This window comes from Schistocerca nitens, chromosome 1 (genome assembly GCF_023898315.1).
Source record: "Schistocerca nitens isolate TAMUIC-IGC-003100 chromosome 1, iqSchNite1.1, whole genome shotgun sequence".
Classification (NCBI taxonomy): Eukaryota; Metazoa; Arthropoda; class Insecta; order Orthoptera; family Acrididae; genus Schistocerca; species Schistocerca nitens.
Genome location: NC_064614.1, coordinates 419,926,380 through 419,948,578, shown reverse-complemented (window position 1 = coordinate 419,948,578; position 22,199 = coordinate 419,926,380). Strand labels below are relative to the sequence as shown.

The window sequence follows — 22,199 nt, the reverse complement described above, 5'->3', positions numbered from 1 at the left end:
AGATCTCTAAATTTTACGGAAATTGCTTTGTGAACATACTGTCTTGATTTCTTTCTGCTGAACTCATTTACTGTACTGTCTCTATTATATTCAAGAAAATATTATCAAAAATACCTGCTACTTGTGAATGAACATTTATAACCCTTCCGGATGAAAGACTGACACCAGATGCAATCAGGAATCGAAAAAATTTTATGGTGAAAGTTGAAAATTTGTGGCAGACCAGGCTTTGAACTCTGATTCTCCCGCTTAACGCGATCAGTTGCCTTAACCACCTCAGCCATCCAGACATGCTTCCTGTCCAACCCAAATTCTCAACTTGTCACACGCTAGTAATATCCACTGGCCATTCACCTGCTTGCTAGCAAGACACTGGCCCCTGTTGTGCATCTGTACTGAAGTTATCAAGGCAGCCACAGCTGCAGAGATATATGTATTTCTGACATTGTGCCAGAACAGGGGTGACCTGCAGTGTAATAAACTCAGAAGAAAAACTTCAATAACCCAAGATTGCCAGCAAAGCATTCATTTCGATAACCTATTTCAGTAAGACTACATTATCATCTTCAGATCTTAACACTCTACAAATAGAAATAATTTCCTCTTTCTGTGCTATGTATTGTGTCTCATCACGAATATGCATGTGAAGGTCACAAAAATTACTAGATATCAGCATATCAAATTTAAAATAAACAATATGTACCAACATAAGGAGAGTGTGCCAAATAAAAGTGCTCATGCTTGCACAACAGTTGACTACAGCCTCAGATCAGTGACTGTTTTTGAACTGCTTCTACATTCTTGAGATAATTGTATTTAAAGCACATTAATGGAAAGTGTCAAACAGCAACTCGGCTTAGTATTACTTTTAATGCTAATTTTTTGCACCAAGAAAGCATACAATTATACAGTATGGCATGAGCTCTGTCTTTGGGACTGCTGTGATTGCTGTGTAGTAATCCAAACCATGGCCAGTTGTATCTGAATTTGTGTATACATACAAGTGTACTGTCTCAAATTGCTTACACATTGTGATGTCTGCTAAAGTCGCAGATATACTAACCTCTCACTGACAATGATACCCACAGCCTTATTGCCATGTTTCACAGGTGCTCTGAAATAACTGGATGTGTTTTCTCATGTATGTACATAGTCCAGAAAAACTTTCCGGAGATGGTTGTTTGTGAGGTCGTGCATAGAGATAAACAATCACTGTAACTGAGGCTGCTAAGTTATGTGTGTGTGCGTGTTACACCTGGACTCGGCACAAGCCAGTTTGAATCCTGATGGAGAAAAAAAAATTCACATCACCATTCTTTAGCTGGCAATGGAAGAAGAAGATGATTATATTTGGTTTGTGGGGCACTCAACTGCGTGGTTATCAGCACCTGTACAAATTCCCAGTCTTCACACAGTCCAGTCTTGCCATTTTCATGAATGATGATGAAGTGATTGAGGACAACACAAACATCCAATCCCCAATGGAAGAAGAGATGCGGCTGTAAAATTGCTATTCACCAAATGCCAGTGTCTTGAGTTGAATTCCAAACCTCTCCCAGTGTGTCACGGGGTGGGCATGGGATATTCTTGATGGTAATCTATCCATTGGATGGGAACATCAAGTCTAAAGGCTCTGTTTGTGCTATTTGAGATCAGTAAGCTGTGTGCTGGCACCTCTCCCGTCTATCATGATCATCATCATCAGCAGCAGCAGCAACAACAACAACACAAAATGACACTACACTATTCATGAACTGATCAATCACTTATTCAAAAAAATTACAGTCAAGACGATCGATATGCTAGCTGTCCAAGTGGCATCAACTAGAAAGTCTTCTGTCATACTGTAATCCACGTTAATGACTAAATAAATAGTGATATGCTCATGCTATATCAGCAATATAGGTACACAATGTTACTTTTTATGATAATAAAGATACCTTTCAGAATTTCTCAATGCAAGGTTTACTAATAGTTCAAATATTATTTCTTCCTTGCAGTCCTGAAGCAGATGTGTTGGAACTTCGCCGCAGATATTCAAACATGTATGTACCATCTGATTTCTTCTCTGCGAACTTTCGATGGGTTGATGCTTTCCCACCAAATACCCCATTCACTTTAGATCGACCATGCTCCTTTCATGTCATGCATAAGGAAGTGGATGCTGTCCTTGACAATAAGGCTGTACTGGAACCACCAGATGCTGACTACTTGTTCTCAGCAAAGGTAAGTGTCACAGTTACAGTGGCTGTTTATGATTTCTGTTCCATTAAAATAAGGAAGTCCCTAAAAATCCATTCCCTGCTTGTATTTCATTTATAAGATAGTAAGTTAGAAAAAAAATTATGGACGTAGAATAAAATATCTCACATCTGCAGTGCCATTATTTAGAGAAACTCAAGAACCAGAGTAAAAATTACAAATTTTTAAGTGCATGTATGTCATTGTTCTCTATAGTAGTGGGCAATCACAATATACAAGATAAGAAATGAAACCAATTTGTAAAAATATTTCATTGGAATGAGAAGCTAAAGGCTTCATATTCTTTATTTCAGCTATCATCTAAATCACACCCTTAACTCACCTAATTCAAACTGCATAGCTTGTTTCATCATGCCGCCATAATCAGATGCTATTAATAAATTTTACTTCAACTGTAGCACAACATAAAGAGTCATGACCATGGGTATGTGGCCTCATCAATCAAAGATGGATTGTGCATTCTGTGTCATCTGTGTTACCTTTACTATGAAAGTAATGATTTGTTTTTTACTCTTGATGTAACAGATATAACAGCTGCTATATGTTTTGTACTTTAAAGCAAAGACTTGAGTGAACAGTATCTGATGATATTTGTATGCTGAACCTTGGTAAGAATTGAAAATAAATAAGTTAAAGATAAGGTATACACAGATATTTGAAGAAAGTTTACAAACATGATTACAGACTCGTGTGGAATTTATTTCCTTTGTTGACAAAAAAAGCTCGTAGAGTTTAAAAGCTGAAGCAAAGAGAATGTGGGTAGAAATTCACTAATTTTGAACATGAGTATTTTAGTAATTATATTATTTGTCATGTATGATGACATCTATTATGGTTTCTTCTTCCTCTTAGCACAGTGTCAGAGTATGACTTACGTTGAGCAAAATATTTTTGGGCTCGTTTTGTCCTCAGTACAACTATTAATCAAAAGATGCAGGCGCTTAAATTGAAGCACAGTACTTTAACTTCCCTGTTCCAAGTATGATATTGCAAGTAAATATCCTCAGCAAAAACGTAATACAGACAACTCTTAGGGCAACTTCCTGCTAACTGCAAGCAAAACAAGACCAACAAAGATAAAGCATGCATCAAAGACAGTTTTAGCATTAACAAAAGTGTCACATTTCAACAAGATTTTTCCCTAAATTAATTTGAGAGTTTTTAACTAACAATCTGAATGTCACGGTCTTCAAATGTTATTGCATCAGATAGCATTTCTGGTTAAATTCCTTATATGAAAATAATTAAGTTTTTTGGAAAATCATAAAATTAATATGATTAACATTAGATTCTTGTTGAAACACATATTCTGTACATAAATACACACAGCCAAATTATCTTTGTAATTCAAACTATAATACCATACATTCGTAAAAAAATTAAATTGTCAGTTGCTCTATATTGGATTCTAATGTAACTTTTTGAGATGTACCAAGTTATTCAGTAAGTGACAACAGTTGTTCATTTGTTACTGGCATTACAAGCAGAATTGAATCATAAGTCAGGGTCTGTGAGTGTAAGTACATTTGGAAGCCATCAGGAAACTTGTCTAAATAATTTATATGCCTTCAGATTACATGAAGAAAGTACACTGGGGTTTTGTTTAGTGATGCTGTTTTCTCAAAGTAATATATCATACATTTAATACTGACACTTGGAAATTGATGTACTGTTTATTTATTGCTTCTACCTCTATATCTTTGTCATAGTAGATGTACTCCCACATCACATCATCCCATATCTCTCATTTTCTCTTGAGGTCTTCTTTAATTTGGTCCAGCTGTCTCTTGGTAGGATATCCAACTGGCCTTCATCCTGCCATGTTCCTTTCCAAGTACTGACAGGGAATTTGGTTAGGCTACAGTCATTGCATATGATTAAACCCATCCCCATCTCACTGTACTCAGCCTTCCCTCCATGATCATTTCCACTTGCATGTGTTTCCTTATGTGCAGATTCCTGAATTTTATGTATTTCCTTATGTGCAGATTCCTGAACTTCTCTCTCATCTTATTTTGTAGAACAACGCTAAGGAATTTGTTTTCATAAGCTTTTAGTTCACTGTAGTGTCTTCAAGGGTGGAATTTAGACTATCTAGTAAGAAAATAGTCACTACAAAAATTGTCTTTCACATTCACTTCGTAATGGAAAAAGAGTTCAGAAGAATTTTGATCAGTTGTGTAAAGAGTAGTTTAAAGTTAATGAAGCCAAGGAAATAACAGGAACATGTTCACTTTATTACACCATTTTGCTCCCTCATGTGGAAATTTTGTGTTAATGTAATTGGCCACCTCATATGGGCTTCAGATTTTACATTCAGCAGCATATAATGAATTTTATCCATAGTGGATGCTGTCGAACTCCGTGACTGTTCCTTTATGGGCTGTAGAAAATTATCCGCTACCAGTCACAATAAAAGGTTATTTATTTGTCACACGACCGGTTTCGGGCTTGCGCCTATCTTCAGGTGTTTATACATTCATGTACATGTTTGTACTTTTGGAGATCAATAAAGATGAAGCACCATTGTTACAGTTATGCTGTGGTGATAGTTTTGCCACTTAGTTACATACTTATGGTCGTTTTCACGTCCATATTTCAGTTTTACCAAGCTATATGAATGTATAAACACCTGAAGATGGGCGCAAGCAGGAAACCGGTCGTGTGACAAATAAATAACCTTTTATTGTGACTGGTAGCGGATATTTTTCTACACCCCAATTCAGCAGCATGTTTTCTAAAGCAGCTGATTAATAATGTGCCTGGCAGAGGGTTCATCAAAACTTTTACAGTATTTCTTGACTGTTCTACTCTCAAACAATGCACATAAAAAAAAAAAAAACATTTAAAACATTCTGTGTGAGTTCTAATTTCTCTTGTTTCATTATGATGATCATTTTCTCCCCTGTGTAGATGATTATCACAAAATATATCTGCATTCAGAGGAGAAAGTTGGAAACTGAAATTACATGGAAAGATCTTTCTACAGTGAATAAGCCTTTGTTTTAAAGATTGCCACCTAACTTGTGTATAATCCATGGCAATCTCTTCCCTACTTCATGATAATCAAAATGAGCTTCCCTTCTTTGAACTTCTTTGATGTCCTCCGACAATCCTATCTGGTAGGGATCCCATACTGCACAGCAGTACTCTAGCGGAGGGCAGACAAGTGTCATGTAGGCAGTCTCTTAAGTGGAATTTTTTTGCATCTTCTAAGTGTTCTGCCAATAAAACGAAATCTTTAGTTCACCTTCCCCACAACATTATCAGCACAATTTTTCCAGTTTAAGTTATTCGTAATTGTTATTTAGTTGAATTGACAGTCTTTATATTTGTGTGATGTATCGTGTAACTGAAATTTAATGAATTCTTTTTAATATGTGTGTGAATGGACTTACACTTTTCATTATTTAGAATCACTTGCCACTTTTCACACCACACAGATATCCTGACAAAATAATTTTGCAATTGGATTTGATCTTCTGATGACTGTACTAAACGGAAAAACATCATCATCTGCAAACAATCTAAGAGGTTTGCTCAGATTTCTCCTAAATTCATTACTTGGTTTGAATAAAAAGCTAGTTATGTTGCACAAAAAAGATATTTTCTGAAGCCGTGCCGACAGTGTGTAAGTAGATCATCACCTTTGAGTTGATCCATTATGTTCTCACACAGTATATATTCCAAATTGTACTGCAAATTGACATCAGTGATATGGGTCTGTAATTTAGCAGATTACCCTTCTTTCCTTTCTTGATTGCTGATGTGACATGTGTAACTTTTCAGTGTGTGCATAAGGATCTTTAACCAAGCAAGCAGTTGTATATATTGTTAAGTACGGAGCCTGTGATACCAGCATACACTGGAAGGAATCTATTTGGTATACAGTCTGGACAGGAAGAATTGCTTTTATTAAGTGATATGAGTTGCTTTGCTATTTCAGGCGAATCTACTTCTGTTGTTGTGGTCTTCCGTCCTGAGACTGGTTTAATGCAGCTCTCCATGCTACTCTATCCTGTGCAAGCTTCTTCATCTCCCAGTACCTACTACAGCCTACATCCTTCTGAATCTGCTTAGTGTATTCATCTCTTGGTCTCCCTCTACGATTTTTACCCTCCACGCTGCCCTCCAATACTAAATTGGTGATCCCTTGATGCCTCAGAACATGTCCTACCAACCGATCCCTTCTTCTAGTCAAGTTGTGCCACAAACTCCTCTTCTCCCCAATTCTATTCAATAGCTCCTCATTAGTTACGTGATCTACCCATCTAATCTTCAGCATTCTTCTGTAGCACCACATTTCAAAAGCTTCTATTCTCTTCTTGTCTTAACTATTTATCGTCCATGTTTCACTTCCATACATGGCTACGCTCCATACAAATACTCGTACTTTCAGAAACGACTTCCTGACACTTAAATCTATACTCGATGTTAACAAATTTCTCTTCTTCAGAAACGCTTTCCTTGCCATTGCGTCTACATTTTATATCCTCTCTACTTCGACCATCATCAGTTATTTTGCTCCCTAAATAGCAAAACTCCTTTACTACTTTAAGCACCCCATTTCCTAATCTAATTCCCTCAGCATCACCCGACTTAATTCGACTACATTCCATTATCCTCATTTTGCTTTTGTTGATGTTCATCTTATATCCTCCTTTCAAGACACTGTCCATTCCGTTCAACTGCTCTTCCAAGTCCTTTGCTCTGTCTGACAGAATTACAATGTCATCGGCGAACCTCAAAGTTTTTATTTCTTCTCTATGAATTTTAATACCTACTCCAAATTTTTCTTTTGTTTCCTTTACTGCTTGCTCAATATACAGATTGAATAACATCGGGGAGAGGCTACAACCCTGTCTCACTCCTTTCCCAACCACTGCTTCCCTTTCATGCCCCTCGACTCTTATAACTGCCATCTGGTTTCTGTACAAATTGTAAATAGCCTTTCGCTCCCTGTATTTTACCCCTGCCACCTTCAGAATTTGAAAGAGAGTATTCCAGTCAACATTGTCAAAAGCTTTCTCTAAGTCTACAAATGCTAGAAATGTAGGTTTGCCTTTCCTTAATCTAACTTATAAGATAAGTCGTAGGGTCAGTATTGCCTCACGTATTCCAATATTTCTATGGAATCCAAACTGATCTTCCCCGAGGTCAGTTTCTACCAGTTTTTCCATTCGTCTGTAAAGAATTCGCGTTAGTATTTTGCACCCGTGACTTATTAAACTGATAGTTCGGTAATTTTCACATCTGTCAGCACCTGCTTTCTTTGGGATTGGAATTATTATATTCTTCTTGAAGCCTGCGAGTAATTCGCCTGTCTCATACATCTTGCTCACCAGATGGTAGAGTTTTGTCAGGACTGGGTCTCCCAAGGCCGTCAGTAGTTCTAATGGAATGTTGTCTACTCCTGGGGCCTTGTTTTGACTCAGGTCTTTCAGTACTCTGTCAAACTCTTGACGCAGTATCGTATCTCCCATTTCATCTTCATCTACATCCTCTTCCATTTCCATAATATTGTCCTCAAGTACATCACCCTTGTATAGACCCTCTATATAGTCCTTCCACCTTTCTGCTTTCCCTTCTTTGCTTAGAACTGTTTCCATCTGAGCTCTTGATATTCATACAAGTGGTTCTCTTTTCTCCAAAGGTCTCCTTAATTTTCCTTTAGGCGGTATCTATCTTACCCCTGGTGAGATAAGCCTCTACATCCTTACATTTGTCCTCTAGCCATCCCTGCTTAACCATTTTGCACTTCCTGTCGATCTCATTTTTGAGACGTTTGTATTCCTTTTTGCCTGCTTCATTTACTGCATTTTTATATTTTCTTCTTTCATCAATTAAATTCAATATTTCTTCTGTTACCCAAGGAGTTCTACTAGCCCTTGCCTTTTTACCTACTTGATCCTCTGCTGCCTTCACTGCTTCATCTCTCAAAGCTACCCATTCTTCTTCTACTGTATTTCTTTCTGCCATTCCTGTCAGTTGTTCCCTTATGCTCTTCCTGAAACTCTGTACAACCTCTGGTTTAGTCAGTTTATCCAGGTCCCATCCCCTTAAATTCCCACCTTTTTGCAGTTTCTTCAGTTTTAATCTACAGGTCATAACCAATAGATTGTGGTCAGAGTCCACATCTGCCCCTGGAAATGTCTTACAATTTAAAACCTGGTTCCTAAATCTCTGTCTCACCATTATATAATCTATCTGAAACCTGTCATTATCTCCAGGTTTCTTCCATGTATGCAACCTTCTTCTATGATTCTTGAACCAAGTGTTAGCTATGATTAAGTTGTGCTCTGTGCAAAGTTCTACCAGGCGGCTTCCTCTTTCATTTCTTACCCCCAATCCATATTCACCTACTACGTTTCCTTCTCTCCCTTTTCCTACTACCGAATTCCAGTCACCCATGACTATTAAATTTTCATCTCCCTTCACTATCTGAATAATTTCTTTTATTTCATCATACATTTCTTCAATTTCTTCGTCATCTGCAGAGCTAGTGGGCATATAAACTTGTACTACTGTAGTAGGCATGGGCTTCGTGTCTATCTTGGCCACAATAATGTGTTCACTATGCTGTTTGTAGTAGCTTACCTGCACTCCAATTTTTTTGTTCATTATTAAACCTACTCCTGCATTACCCCTATTTGATTTTGTATTTATAACCCTGTATTCGCCTGACCAAAAGTCTTGTTCCTCCTGCCAGCGAACTTCACTAATTCCAACTATATCTAACTTTAACCTATCCATTTCCCTTTTTAAATTTTCTAACCTACCTGCTCGATTAAGGGATCTGACATTCCATGCTCCGATCCATAGAATGCCAGTTTTCTTTCTCCTGATAACGTCCTCCTGAGTAGTCCCCGCCTGGAGATCCGAATGGGGGACTATTTTACCTCCGGAATATTTTACCTTAGAGGATGCCATCATCATTTAACCATACAGTAAAGCTGCATGCCCTCGGGAAAAATTACGGCTGTAGTTTCCCCTTGATTTCAGCCGTTCGCAGTACCAGCACAGCAAGGCCGTTTTGGTTAGTGTTACAAGGCCAGATCAGTCAATCATCCAGACTGTTGCCCCTGCAACTACTGAAAAGGCTGCTGCCCCTCTTCAGGAACCACACGTTTGTCTGGCCTCTCAACAGATACCCCTCTGTTTTGGTTGCACCTACGGTACGGCCATTTGTATCGCTGAGGCACGCAAGCCTCCCCACCAACGGCAAGATCCATGGTTCTTGGGGGAAGCTTTCTCTAAGTCTACAAATGCTAGAAATGTAGGTTTGCCTTTCTTTAATCTTTCTTCTAAGATACGTCGTAGGGTCAGTATTGCCTCACGTGTTCCAACATTTCTACGGAATCCAAACTGATCTTCCCCGAGGTCGGCTTCTATCAGTTTTTCCATTCGTCTGTAAAGAATTCACGTTAGTACTTTGCAGCTGTGATGTATTAAACTGGTGAAGGAATTTCAGAAAAGTATGTTTAGTAACTTTGTTGTAGCAGCAGAGCTTAACACTGCATAATTAAGGTGTCCTCTATTGTATCCAGAATCTTCACCATTTTAAATGTAAAACTTCACAGTTTTGGTCTCATTTAATTTATTTGAAAAGATAACCAGTTTCATCTAGTAGCCATCAATACATCTTATAAAAACAATGATGTAGATAAGGTAATGCTGTTAACTGAACTAATTAACAATTTACATGATGCTTAAAATTCAAGCCAAAAGTGGTTATCTGTCAAATAAATTAAACTGCAAGCAAGACTGTGAGTTCAACTATTTACACGGATGTCAGTGCCACAAATTTCCTCCAAAGGTCAAAACCCTCTCATCTTATCTTTACTGTTTTCTTGGCCTGTTTGTTCACAATCTATATCTATACTCGACAAGCCGTCTAATGAAGCATGAAGGCAGGTACTTTGTGTACTGCTGTAATTTCCTCCCTCTGATGTTCCAGTTGTGGATGATTTCTGGGGAGACCATGTTTGTTAAGCTCCTGCATGAGTTCAGATTTCTGTCATATTAGTGCCATGTTCATTTTGCAAGCTTTGGAGTAAATAATATGTTGGTTTGACTCCTTTTGAAAAACATACTTTCAAAATTTGTATCAGTAGGTGTCTCTGTGATATGCAACAACTGTCTTGTATCATCTGCTGCTGGAGTTGCTTGCTCACCCATGTGATGCTATTATGCTTACTAAATGAACCTGTTTCAAAATATGCTGCCTTTCTTTTCTCTGGTAAGTCAACCAGGGAGGAGCCCAGGAGTAGAGAATGTCAGAATATGGTTTTGTAAGTTACTACCTGTGCGAGTAAATTACGTATCCTTAACATTCTTTTAGTCCCTTTCAGATTGGCATCAGTCTTCTCTTTGTTGTCCTCCTATAATTCAGGCTGTACACATACCTTCAGATATTTAATAGTAGTGGTTGTTGTAATCAAACAATAGTAGATCCTTCCATCTGTTCGTGTGCAATAATGTATGTCATGTTAGTTTATATCTAGTGTCAACTACTAGTGTTGCTTTATAGAATCAGTCCTTCCAGATTACCCATCAAGAAAAGTCATCTTGTGTATTGCACTTACAGTATTCCTTTTTAAAGTATTTTATCATACGCAAGTCTTGACAGTTGACCTGTTGAGCAGAAAATGAACAACTTATATGTTTTACAATAATGAAATACTATTCTGTGGCCTAGTTATCTGCAAACGGAAAGAATTTTCTGTTGTGTGCCTCCAGTGAACATGAAAACTAAAGAAAAGTGGTCTTGATGCTGTCTATATACTTGAATTTGTACCATAGCTTACAGGCAATATTATATTTGTGAGAAAGCAGAAGCTATAGGGATTTAACAATGATTTACTGTGCTCACTTAACTTTACTATACTTAATGTAATTAGTTAGGCTTTCACGGCCACCTCTCCCTTTTTTGTTGTGGAATTGCCATGGTGGATTATTCTCAGGTATATTTGCCATTGTTTGGTAGCATTTCTTGTTTTCAGTGTCTTGCTAGCGTACTTGGCTTGAAACATCATGGGTGAAATGTCAGGAAGAAGAACCAATAGTGGATAACGTCTGTTATGCTTAGAATCGTGACCAGATGAATTCTGCATCACCATAATTAATAATAAATATTACAATACTGGAAATTACAGATGTAAACAGCAAACAAAACATGAGGATAGCCAGCTGCTTGTGAGCTTCCTTCTATCTCTTGACTAATAAAATAATTGGTAGGTGGTGTGTTATCATATATCCTACTGGAAACTAAAGAGGTGCTATTCATTATTTTTAGACAACCAGAGTAAAATCAAGAAAGACTAACCAAGCAAGCAACCAACCAGAATATGGGAGCTGTAACAGAAAGGGACAAAGAAACCAAATGAGGGAAAGATGTTGCAGTTGGGTGGTGTACAGTGAAAGGGAAGAATATACTGATAAAAGGGGATACAGATGGGCGGGGAAATAGCAGTTACAAAAACTAAATAGGAAGGAACAGAAAAGAGAAAGTAACATAAAGGATTGAAGGAAATCATTGTAAAAGTGGATAGCAAAATAATGATAATCATTATGACTTTTTTCTCTTCGTATTTTTCTCTTCTTTTCAAATCCATCATATGTCGAGACTTCCCCAGATGTTTCTACATAATTCTAGTCTCATCTAATAAAACCTCTCCAACGACCCACTTCATGCCTAAAATTAATAAACATTATATTGTGCAGGTGATGTTAATGAGTATGCCATTGATGGAAGAGGTGTACCGCAAATGCTGTCAACTTGCAGAAGAAAAAGACAAGGACTCAGATGATGGGCGTGATTTTGTACACCCAACACGGCTCATCAATTTCCTTGTTGGACTTCGTGGGAAGAATGAAACTATGGCAGTAGGTGGTCCATGGAGCCCATCACTCGATGGTCCCAATCCTGACAAGGACCCTGCAGTTCTCATTCGTACAGCCATCCGTACGTGTCAGGCTCTTACTGGCGTCAATCTCAGCAGTTGCACTCAGTGGTAAGTTCTACCATTTCATTCTTTTTGTTTTGGGCACTGAACTGTGATAGGACACACATCTAGTAAGATGTGGTACTTTTTGTAACTCCTGCAATTTAATTTATTATTGCTACCATTGCTCACAAGGGTAAGAAAAGTAAAAAAAGAAAGAAATTACTTGATTTATTCTCAGTGCAACAGACTGCAAGAGATGTACAACAGAGAGGAAAGGTATGTGCCATGAGATTGCTTTGTAGTTTTTCAGTCTTGCATCTGAATAGAGGAAAACAGCTGCAGATTGGAGGGTAAGATACAAGAACCTTTTAAAGCGAGGACTGCACCCCCCCCCCCCTCCCAAAAACCACACACACACACACATTGCAGGCTTATACGACTGGAGCAAGCCTGACAAATACACTATTATATTCAGTCGTTTCTTATTTTTGTTTATCTCTTAGCCCTCCACTGACTATTAAAAAACAATGTTAATTATTAAAAGTGAGGTATTGAAACAAGCACTTCTACATCTTACACATTATTTGTTTATTACCATGGATAAGAGTGATAAAGACAGCTTGAAATAATGACTTGTACACTCTCCAGATATTTCCAAAACAGAATGCTGAATGTAAGCACGCATAAAAATAGTTTTTCTAGTGCCAATTTGTTTCTGCCTTGGGTAGAATCTGCTATGTAAGTCTTTGTAATGGTAAAAACTGCTTGATAAAAAGTCGTATGTGGTCATAAGCTGAAGACTCCAGTGGTCCCCTTTTCTGTTGACTTGCCTTCCCTTGTCACCTTAGAGCCAGCGTGATATAACAAAGATGTTACCCAGAACCTGTCATCAGTATTTGAGGGTTTGCTGTTATTCTTGACATTTGAAGGCTTTGTTTGAGTAGGATGAAGATGAGATCTTCATACTGAAATTCCAAACTGTCTCCATTCACATGACAGTCTTTTAATGTTATGTATGTTATGTCTGCTCCCCCACATGGTCATTCGGAACAGTAGCAACTTGAAGCATCTACATTTTCTCATCATCATTTAATGTGTAGTTATTTTAATAGCATCTTATGCTTGTTCCTTGTCTGAATCATCTTTAATAAACACTTCATTAACCTGTCATACATTGATGCATGTTTAAGTGACATGAAATGCTCTTCATGTTAATCATTGAGAAATTTCAGCCTCATGTACACTGATAAGCCAAAACAAAACATTATGGCCACTACCCACCACAACCTTGGATGCCACCCAGTGGCATTGCGGGCGCATTACGCGGTAAACAAAAGTATGTAAGTGGAGCAGATTCAAGCAGGGGATCACCTCAGTGAGAATATGGGCTGCAAATCGGGAAATCTATTTAGTTAAATGACTTTGACAAAGATCAGATTATTATCACATAGAGCCTGTAAATGAGTATCTCAAAAATGGTGAAACTGGTCGAATGTTGCGTGTGCTACTGTCATGAGCGTCTATGGAAAGAGGCAGGAAACTACCACTAGGTGCTAAATGGGTGGGCATCCACGACTCTTCACAGAATGTGGGGTTTGGAGGCATGTTTGCTCTGTAAAGTAGGATGGATGATGACCTGTGGCATCTCTACTGAAAGAACTCAATGCTGGTGCACGCACAAGTGTTTCGTAGCACACCGTTCATCGCACATTGTTGAACCTGGAGCTCTGCAGCGAACCACCCCTATGTGTTCACATGTTGACCCAGCAACATCATCAGTTGTGATTGCAGCAGACATAGAACATCGGGAATTGATCATCGATCTGTGGAAATGGGATGGCTTTTTGTGTGAATCACACTTTTGCTACCCTAGGTTTCTGGTCATGTCTCGGTGACCGAATTCACCTGATGTAAATCGTATGGAACCCATCGGGGTTGCTATTGGGCACCATCACTGGGTATGCAAATCAGTGGCCCTTTATTATTTATATGAATTACACGACCTGTGTGTAAACATCTAAAGCCACATACCTCCACAAACCTACCAACAAATTGTCAGATCCCTAATATGCAGAATCAGTATGTATTTCATTCCAAACGTGCACAAACAAGCTATTAAGCAGGTGGTTATAATGTATTGGCTCATCAGTGTGTATGTGATGATAGAGTAGTGACCATCAACAATGATAAGAAGCTACTTGGCATATTAGCTATTGAAAACTGTGGTAAAACAAACTTAATGTTTCACTATACCTTCGCCCATTTGTGTACTATATGATACAAATTTTGATAACTTTTTATTAACAGTCCAAAGTATTATTGTGTAGATGAAAATGATAAAATAATAGAAATTGTGGGTGATTTTTATCTTACATTCATTACATCTCCGTTGTAAAATAATACATAGGTGAGGTGAGTAAATGCATATATTTTCACATCACAAACAGTATTTTTGAAATTTTCCTGGCAGATAGAATATTCCATTGTTTTTCTGGCATGCATCTGGACATCATAACTTCCTCTTCCTTACCAAACACTACCAAAGAAAATTGGTGACTAATTCCTATTGTAATTTGAGCTATACTTTGGGGGGGGGGGGGGTGCAAGGCTCGTGTGTGTCATCTAGATGTCATAGTTGTTATAGCAGCACAGTAACAGATAAAACTTATGTATCAAGGAGAGAATGTTCATGTCGAGTACAAATAAACATAGAGCTGCCTGAGAAACTGAATACCCACACTGCTTAAGAGTCAAATGTTGCATCTTTCAAATTGATTATACATGACAAAATGCCAGGCAATGAAGTGTAAGCCTTCAAGGACACATAGTACACTTTTTGGTGAGCAGGTGGTTTCATGTGGCTGGAGGTTGACAAGTTTAGAACTTGACTGCAGAATCAACGTTCCAAAGATGTCATAGGCTTGAAATTATATCTGAATTTCCAAAAGTGGTACATTTCATAAAGCCTGCTTGCCACTCCCAACAAGATTGCAGTAAAATAACTGCAGCACTAGTGTAAAAGGAAAAAAAATTTATACACTTGTAGAAAATTAGATTCCATCACCTAAGAGATGTACAACTTGCATTTTGTCATAGCAGCTCATCCTTTCCCATTTGCTTGGAAGTATGCTGATGATGTAATCCAGTAAAAATCAGACTGTGTCCATAAAGACTCCACCACAAAACAAGTCACAAAGTTCTGCAACTGACAATTCTTTCACAGACAGATTTTTATAAATTATTTATTTAAGTTCTGTTTTTAACTTAGGAAATTAGAATAAAAAGCAAAATATGCTAACACAGCTGGAAGATATCCTAGAAAGATGGAAAGAGTATTTCTCAGAAATGTTAAATTGCACCGATCCACACATAATCTTCAATTACACAATGTCTGAGAGTGACAGCATTAATAATGGTGAATGTAGAATGACAGAACAGGAAGTGATCCACACCATTCAAAAGCTCAAAAACAACAAGACAGCAGGCAAGGACCAGATATCAGCAGAGATGTTAAAAGAGGTCGGAAGCAAACTACACAAAGAAATTTATAACCTTATCACTATGATCTGGAAAACTGAAACACTGCCGGAAGATTGGAAAACGGCAATAATTTGTCCAATACACAAGAAAGGAAAAAGAATGGAATGTGGAAATTACAGAGGAATCAGTTTGCTGAACATAACATACAAAATCCTCTCAATGATCATTCGGAAAAACTTAAACCTTACGCAGAAAACATTATTCATGGATTTCGAACAAACCGTTCCACAACTGATAATTTGTTTACTATACGACAGATCTTTGAGAAATACTGGGAATTTAACAAAAACATCCACTGCCTCTTCATTGACTTTCAGCGAGCCTACGACAGCATCCACAGATGTCTCCTCTACAACACATTATGAGAATTTAATATACCCAGTAAAATCATTAGGATGATACAACTGTGCATGGATGGCTCCCAGGCAGCAGTGAAGTTCAGAGGATCCATATCCCCCACCTTTCCAATTAAAACAGGCTTAGGCCAGAGAGATGCTCTTTCATGTGTCCTCTTCAACCTTGCATTGTAGAAAGTGGTTCGAGAGAGTGATGTACATCTATACAATGGTCTCCGATTCGAACACAGTGAAGTATAACTCCTGGCTTATTCAGTTGATATAGTGTTGCTGAGTGAAACTGAAGAAGAACTGAAAGACATGTACAGATCTCTCAGGCACAGTGCCAGTAAAATGGGGCTTTTGATTAACCAAGAGAAAACCGAATATATGAAAATAGGTCGAGTCATAATCCCAAATCCTCACTTTGAAATTGACCAGCATTCTAAATTCATAAACGTTCTCCAGTTTAAATACCTTGGATCATGTTTCAACAGTAAAAATATCATAACAATGGATATAGCCTCAGGGTCAAGATGTATGTGCTCACTAAGCAACCCACTCAAAAGTAAAGCTTTGTCAATCACCACAAAGATGAAGATATTCAACACTATCATAGTACTGTACGATTCAGAAAGCTGGATGCTTACAAAGAATGAAAGAGGAAAACTGAATGTTTTCGAAAGAAAAGTAATGAGAAAAATCAGCGGACCTGCGTTGGAGAATGGTGTATGGAGAATTAAAAAAAGCAATGAAATTTGTCAGTTAATGAAGCAACCCACTATCATCCAGAAATTAAAAATTAGGAGACTAGTGGGCTGGACATGTGGCTAGAATGGAAAACAACAGAATCACCAAGAAAGCATTTGAAGGATCTCTCCAGGCAACAAGACCATTGGGCTGACTCCGTACAAGGTGGAAAGATGACATAGAAAAGGACATTGCAGCATTAGGAATTGCCACAGGTTGGAGAGAGGCTGCGAGAGATAGAAGGCGATGGAAGCAGATCGTTAATGCAGCGCGTGGTCTGCAGGGCCTGTGATCGCTGAGAAGAGAGAGAAATTAGAATATGTATGAATCAGCTCTGACATCTAAATCCTTACCATTATTCATTTTATCAGAGCCATTTTAGAAGCCTGAGGAAGCTGCCTAGTGACTGGTAAGAAAATAAAATGTGACGCCTTTTGAGGTGGGACTTCCATGTAGACAGTAGATGAAATGCTGGCATGTCACATTTTCACTATCACAGTAGTTTCTATTCTGAGACTTTGCCACTTGATATTCTGCTATCTGCCACAATTTTCAACAGTGAACGACAAGACTTATCATTGTGGATTTGCAGGTTCCTGAACGACTGCATTGTTATTTTGTATTCCTGCTTCCTACATTTTATATTTGACAGACAAGTGTTATCCATTACTGACATTGTTGTGCCAACTATTTCGTTTGTGATATTCGGGCTTTGTAATCCCCTGTAGAGCTTGAGTTATGAAGTTTTGTCTCTTAAAATGAAGAGACACATTTTCACACCCAGAAGTCGATCACCAGCTTCCCTTGAGAAAGTCTGGAAGATTCTCCACCAAAATATTGGAAGGGAAAGTAATGATGAGCCAAATTTACCCTAAAAAGTAATGGTACAAAGCACTTTCTGGCTCCATCTGATGCAGTGTTGGCATATAATATTATCGTATACAAGTGGCAATGTGTCCACAGGGATCCTATAGTCCCTGGGACTTTCGCTACATCAGGTTGTCATTGATCCGTTCTTCGTGAACAACATGATAATCTTGTGGAGTTTATTTTGGATCACTTGGAAATGCAGGACATGGCTCTTGTGTTGTATATACATCCAACTGGGTATAGCATTATAAATACTTTGGTTTGGTTACCACTGCATCAGAATTTGGGGTCACTGAGCACAGTACGGTATTCCACCAGTAAAACTATTATGTCTCAAGGAGTTATTTGGCTTGCATGAAATTGTTATACTTACCATATTTTATATGTGCATGTTTCTTTTTTTCTGGTATCTAACTTTGTAGACTGCTTTTGGAAAGAATCTCCCCTACTTCTTTCCAGCACACACACACACTCTCTCTCTCTCTCTCTCTCTCTCTCTCTCTCTCTCTCTCTCACACACACACACATACACACACACACAAAGAGAGAGAGAGAGAGAGAGAGAGGAAAAAAAATAGGTAGTGCGGAATAAGAGAGAAGAGCTGTAAGAAGGACAGTGAGAGGAGAAAACTGAATACACAAAAAGTAAAAGGAAGCAGGGAAACGTACAAAACTAGGAAGGTGTGTGGGTATGGGATCAACAGACAGATTAAGGTAGACAATAGAGACCAGCAGAGAATAAGACCAGGATGATTACAGAACTATATGCCTTGTAAAAAGGTCAGTTCCCACAAGTGCAGTTCAGAGAAACTTGGTTTGAAGGATAGAAGGGGTGCTTTAATTTCAGCAAAGTTGATGCATTGGATGAATGAGTTTGGTGACATAACTGGGACATGTCATGCACCGGGTCTTTTAAGGGACATGATGCACAGGAGTAGTTGTGAACAGCAATGACATAAAGATGAAATTTAATTTTTATGTATATAGACTGAAGTGGTGAGTGAAAATTTGAATCAAAGCCAGGAATCAAACTCAGGTCTCCTGCTTACTAGACAGGTGCATTGGCACAGCGGTTCACAAAACTGCACAGATTACCCTGACATGTCTCCCTTCTCCATCCAGATTCTAACTGACATCCCAGTCTACTTTAAATTCCCACTTAAGGCACTGAAAATTTGGGTTGAGGGGAGAGGTGTGCCAGGGTAATCTGTGCAGTTGTGTGAAATGCTATGCCGAAGTGGCTTGGAGGCTAACACACCTGCCTTGTAAGCAGGAGACCCAGGTTCGATTCCCAGACTTGGTACAAATTTTTGTACACCATTTCAGTATATATACATACAATCATGTCTGTATGAGACCAGTAAAGGCTCTGAAACTGTGTAATTTCATATGAAAATTAGTGTTGTGTGGGTTGCATGTGTAGCGGAGTACCGTTTTGAGAGATCGCAGAAGGGACTTTGAGGAAGATTCATCATTTTAGGGGTAGAAAATGGGCAATGAGGGCATTAATGGAACATATGGTTCAGTTTTTTGCAAGCTGTGACGATAGTTTGCTGCCTTGTGGACGATTTAAAGAAGTGTATTTAGTCTTAGGAATAAGGAAATTTGTGACAGTGGAGCAAAGTTGATGGACCAAGCGAGGATGGCAGTAGCTGTAAAGGCAATAACAAGATCTTTTCCATGTTGAAAGTGGGACTACAATATAACCCCGCTTTTACGTTCCCGGAATTAACATTTTCCCACAGTTTACGACATTTTTTATCGTTCCTGTCAAATTTCCTATGTCCACAATGCTATTTTGCGTCAAAATACTGATAATTTTCCTGTGATTTACGCATTACAAAAATATATTTCTGGAGGAAAAGATGACCGTACAGTAGTGTTTACAAATATTATGTGGTTTCTTGACACCAGGGCACTCTACTCAGCGAATTTGAACTGGTAAATGTATAAAAGTGGGAACAATTCATGCTGTATTTCCCGCTGCTGTCAAGCTCTACTTGGCTGATGGGAGTAGCTAGGTTCGTTCAAATAAAGATTCATGACCAATCACAACTATTTCCAAACTGTGTCTACTTCGCAAATGCAGTTTCATGGTTGTTGTGATCGTCGCGACACCTTTGTCTAACCATATTTAGCGTGTTTCAATGTTTGGCCGATGATAGCGCTAGTTGACACCGTCATTCACTTTGCATTGCTCAAATGTTTTTAGTTTAAACACAGCATGATTACGTACTTTTTTTCATGTTGAGCAAAACATGTTTTGAAAATTTATTCTCGTTGTTGAGTGCAGTATTTACATATGTATTTTTTTGTGATGTTAAACAAACAAACAATATGAGTGATAGTTTGCATGTGTTTGGTTTTCCACACAACTTAGAAGGAACAGTACCTGATAAACTTAAAACGAGAATTACAGTGCAAGAGACGCAGAAAAACACACATTCAAACACCACACAAAATATCTATGCACATATTTACACTTGACAACGAGAAAAAATACTCGAAACACGTCATGCTAAACATGAAAAGATACGTAACTAGTGCATTATTTCAGTATTTAAATAACGAATGACAGCTGCAGGCTTTCAAAAACATTTATTATGACATATGTTCCTTCTTTCCAGACAGTTTAGCAGTTCCAGTTACATCAGCGGTTTCTATTAGATAATAAACCTTTATTAAATTATAAACGAGTCCCTGACAAGTCTTTTGATGCCTGTTATGTACATATATCATACGTAAAGTGCGAAAATGCAAAGGGGTATCCTATATATAAGATTATGGCTTAAAACGTTATTTCCCACATGTACTTTTTCCTGCATTTTACACCACCTCTTTTTTTTTTTTTTTTTTAATGAAAGAAGTTCATAGGAAGCATCACAAGTGGAGAAGGTGAAATGCAGGAAGGTAGTTTGCAGAGCAACAAGAACAAAGTGAAACAAATTTGAGAAAGATATTGACGCTCCGAAAGAATGAGGTCGAGAGTATCTTGAGTATATGTGGGAACTGTAAAAATTACCTCATTGAATCAGTACCAGATGAGACATTTTTGATATGCATAAACAAGTTAGCATCAAAATGATCCTTATAAGCATCTTCTTATGTTTACTGCTTTAGTATTTGAAGGAAAAATTGTTATGGTGACTAAAATTTCAAGTCTCATAAGCCTTTCACTGAGCTGAAATACCCTATTTGGGCTCTGCGCTCTTTGTAGAAAGGAATTCATAATCGAGACATTATTTTGATTGTAACATGTGTCAGTAACACTTTTTGTTGCAAAATTGTTGAGAAAATAGTGTTACTCTTTCAATGTATGAATCAGCTTTGCATGAAATAGCTTGTAGAGCTTGTCACTGCATATAAATTAAATCAGCAACACTCTATAATTGGTATGGCTCGTATCTTAACACAAAAACAGAAAACTTATCTCGTGTTTCAAAATGAATATCAGGGTTTTATGGCTTTGTAGCATTTATTACATTCATCTTACAATTGTAAATAATACTTTAAATGAAAGAGCACCTCAAACAGCTTTTCATATAAGTGTTCAGTATGAACACCATTCCTCACACGAGTTGATAGGCAAGTTCTTCCCAAACATTGTTCAGTATGTCAGGAGTAATTGTTGTAATAACTGCGTAAGTCCTGTTTCTTAAGTTGGGTAGACCACCTAGTAGTAGAGGCACATACACATAATCCTTTATGTATCCCCATAGGTAAAAATCGCTCGGTGTCAGATCAAATGAACTTGGGGGGGGGGGGGGGGGGGCATGTGAAACAAGTTCTGCCATCCAACCCCTTGTGGGCAATTGAGTGGTCAGGTACACTATTGTTTGCCCAACCATGTTCTGATTTATGACGATGACACGGCACGCCATCTTCCTGCCAAATAAAGTTGCTTGAGCTGACTTCTTCCAATTCAGGAAAGAGCCTTAGTTTTAATACATCAAGATAAGAAACACCAATGACAGTTGCTTCACCGAAAAAGAAATGCTCATAAATTTTGCGCTGGGATATGGCAAGAAAACATTAAATTTAGTGGAGTCTCATTGCAACTGTATCATCTCTTGGGGATTTGCTTATCCCCAGATGCACACATCGTGTGTTTTCAATTTAGGTGAAATGTCGATTCACCGTTAAAGATGATACAATGCGGAAAATCTTCATCATAGTCATGTAGTGACATTTTGTTTGAAAAGTTGGCACTCAAACAATAGTCCGTAGGCTTTAGTACTTGTAACAATGTAACAGCTGCAAACAATAAGTATGTAATTGTAAGAATCTCCTTAAAAATTTCCATACAGACATCACTGGAATTGCTAATTGACAACTAGCCTTCCAAACCGATTTCTTGGGGCTATGTGTGAAAGACACTCTGACTCATTTAACATGTTCTTCGGACACTACTGGGCATCCTGTACTCTTCCCTTTACAAAGATAGCAGGTGTCTTATGAAACCATCCATTGATGTTATTGTCACTTGGAAGGTTAT

General features: G+C 38.0%; 1 protein-coding gene across 2 annotated transcripts in view; it reads left to right on the top strand.

Moving 5' to 3' along the window:
• Positions 1–22,199, top strand: part of LOC126250230 (cell division cycle and apoptosis regulator protein 1-like) — a 259,454-nt gene that overhangs the window by 119,386 nt on the left and 117,869 nt on the right. For both annotated transcript variants that reach the window (XM_049951541.1, XM_049951542.1), the window contains exons 9-10: positions 2,001–2,226; positions 11,986–12,275. In XM_049951541.1, coding sequence (XP_049807498.1) covers positions 2,001–2,226; positions 11,986–12,275 — 516 coding nt within the window. The remainder of the gene's footprint in view (positions 1–2,000; positions 2,227–11,985; positions 12,276–22,199) is intronic.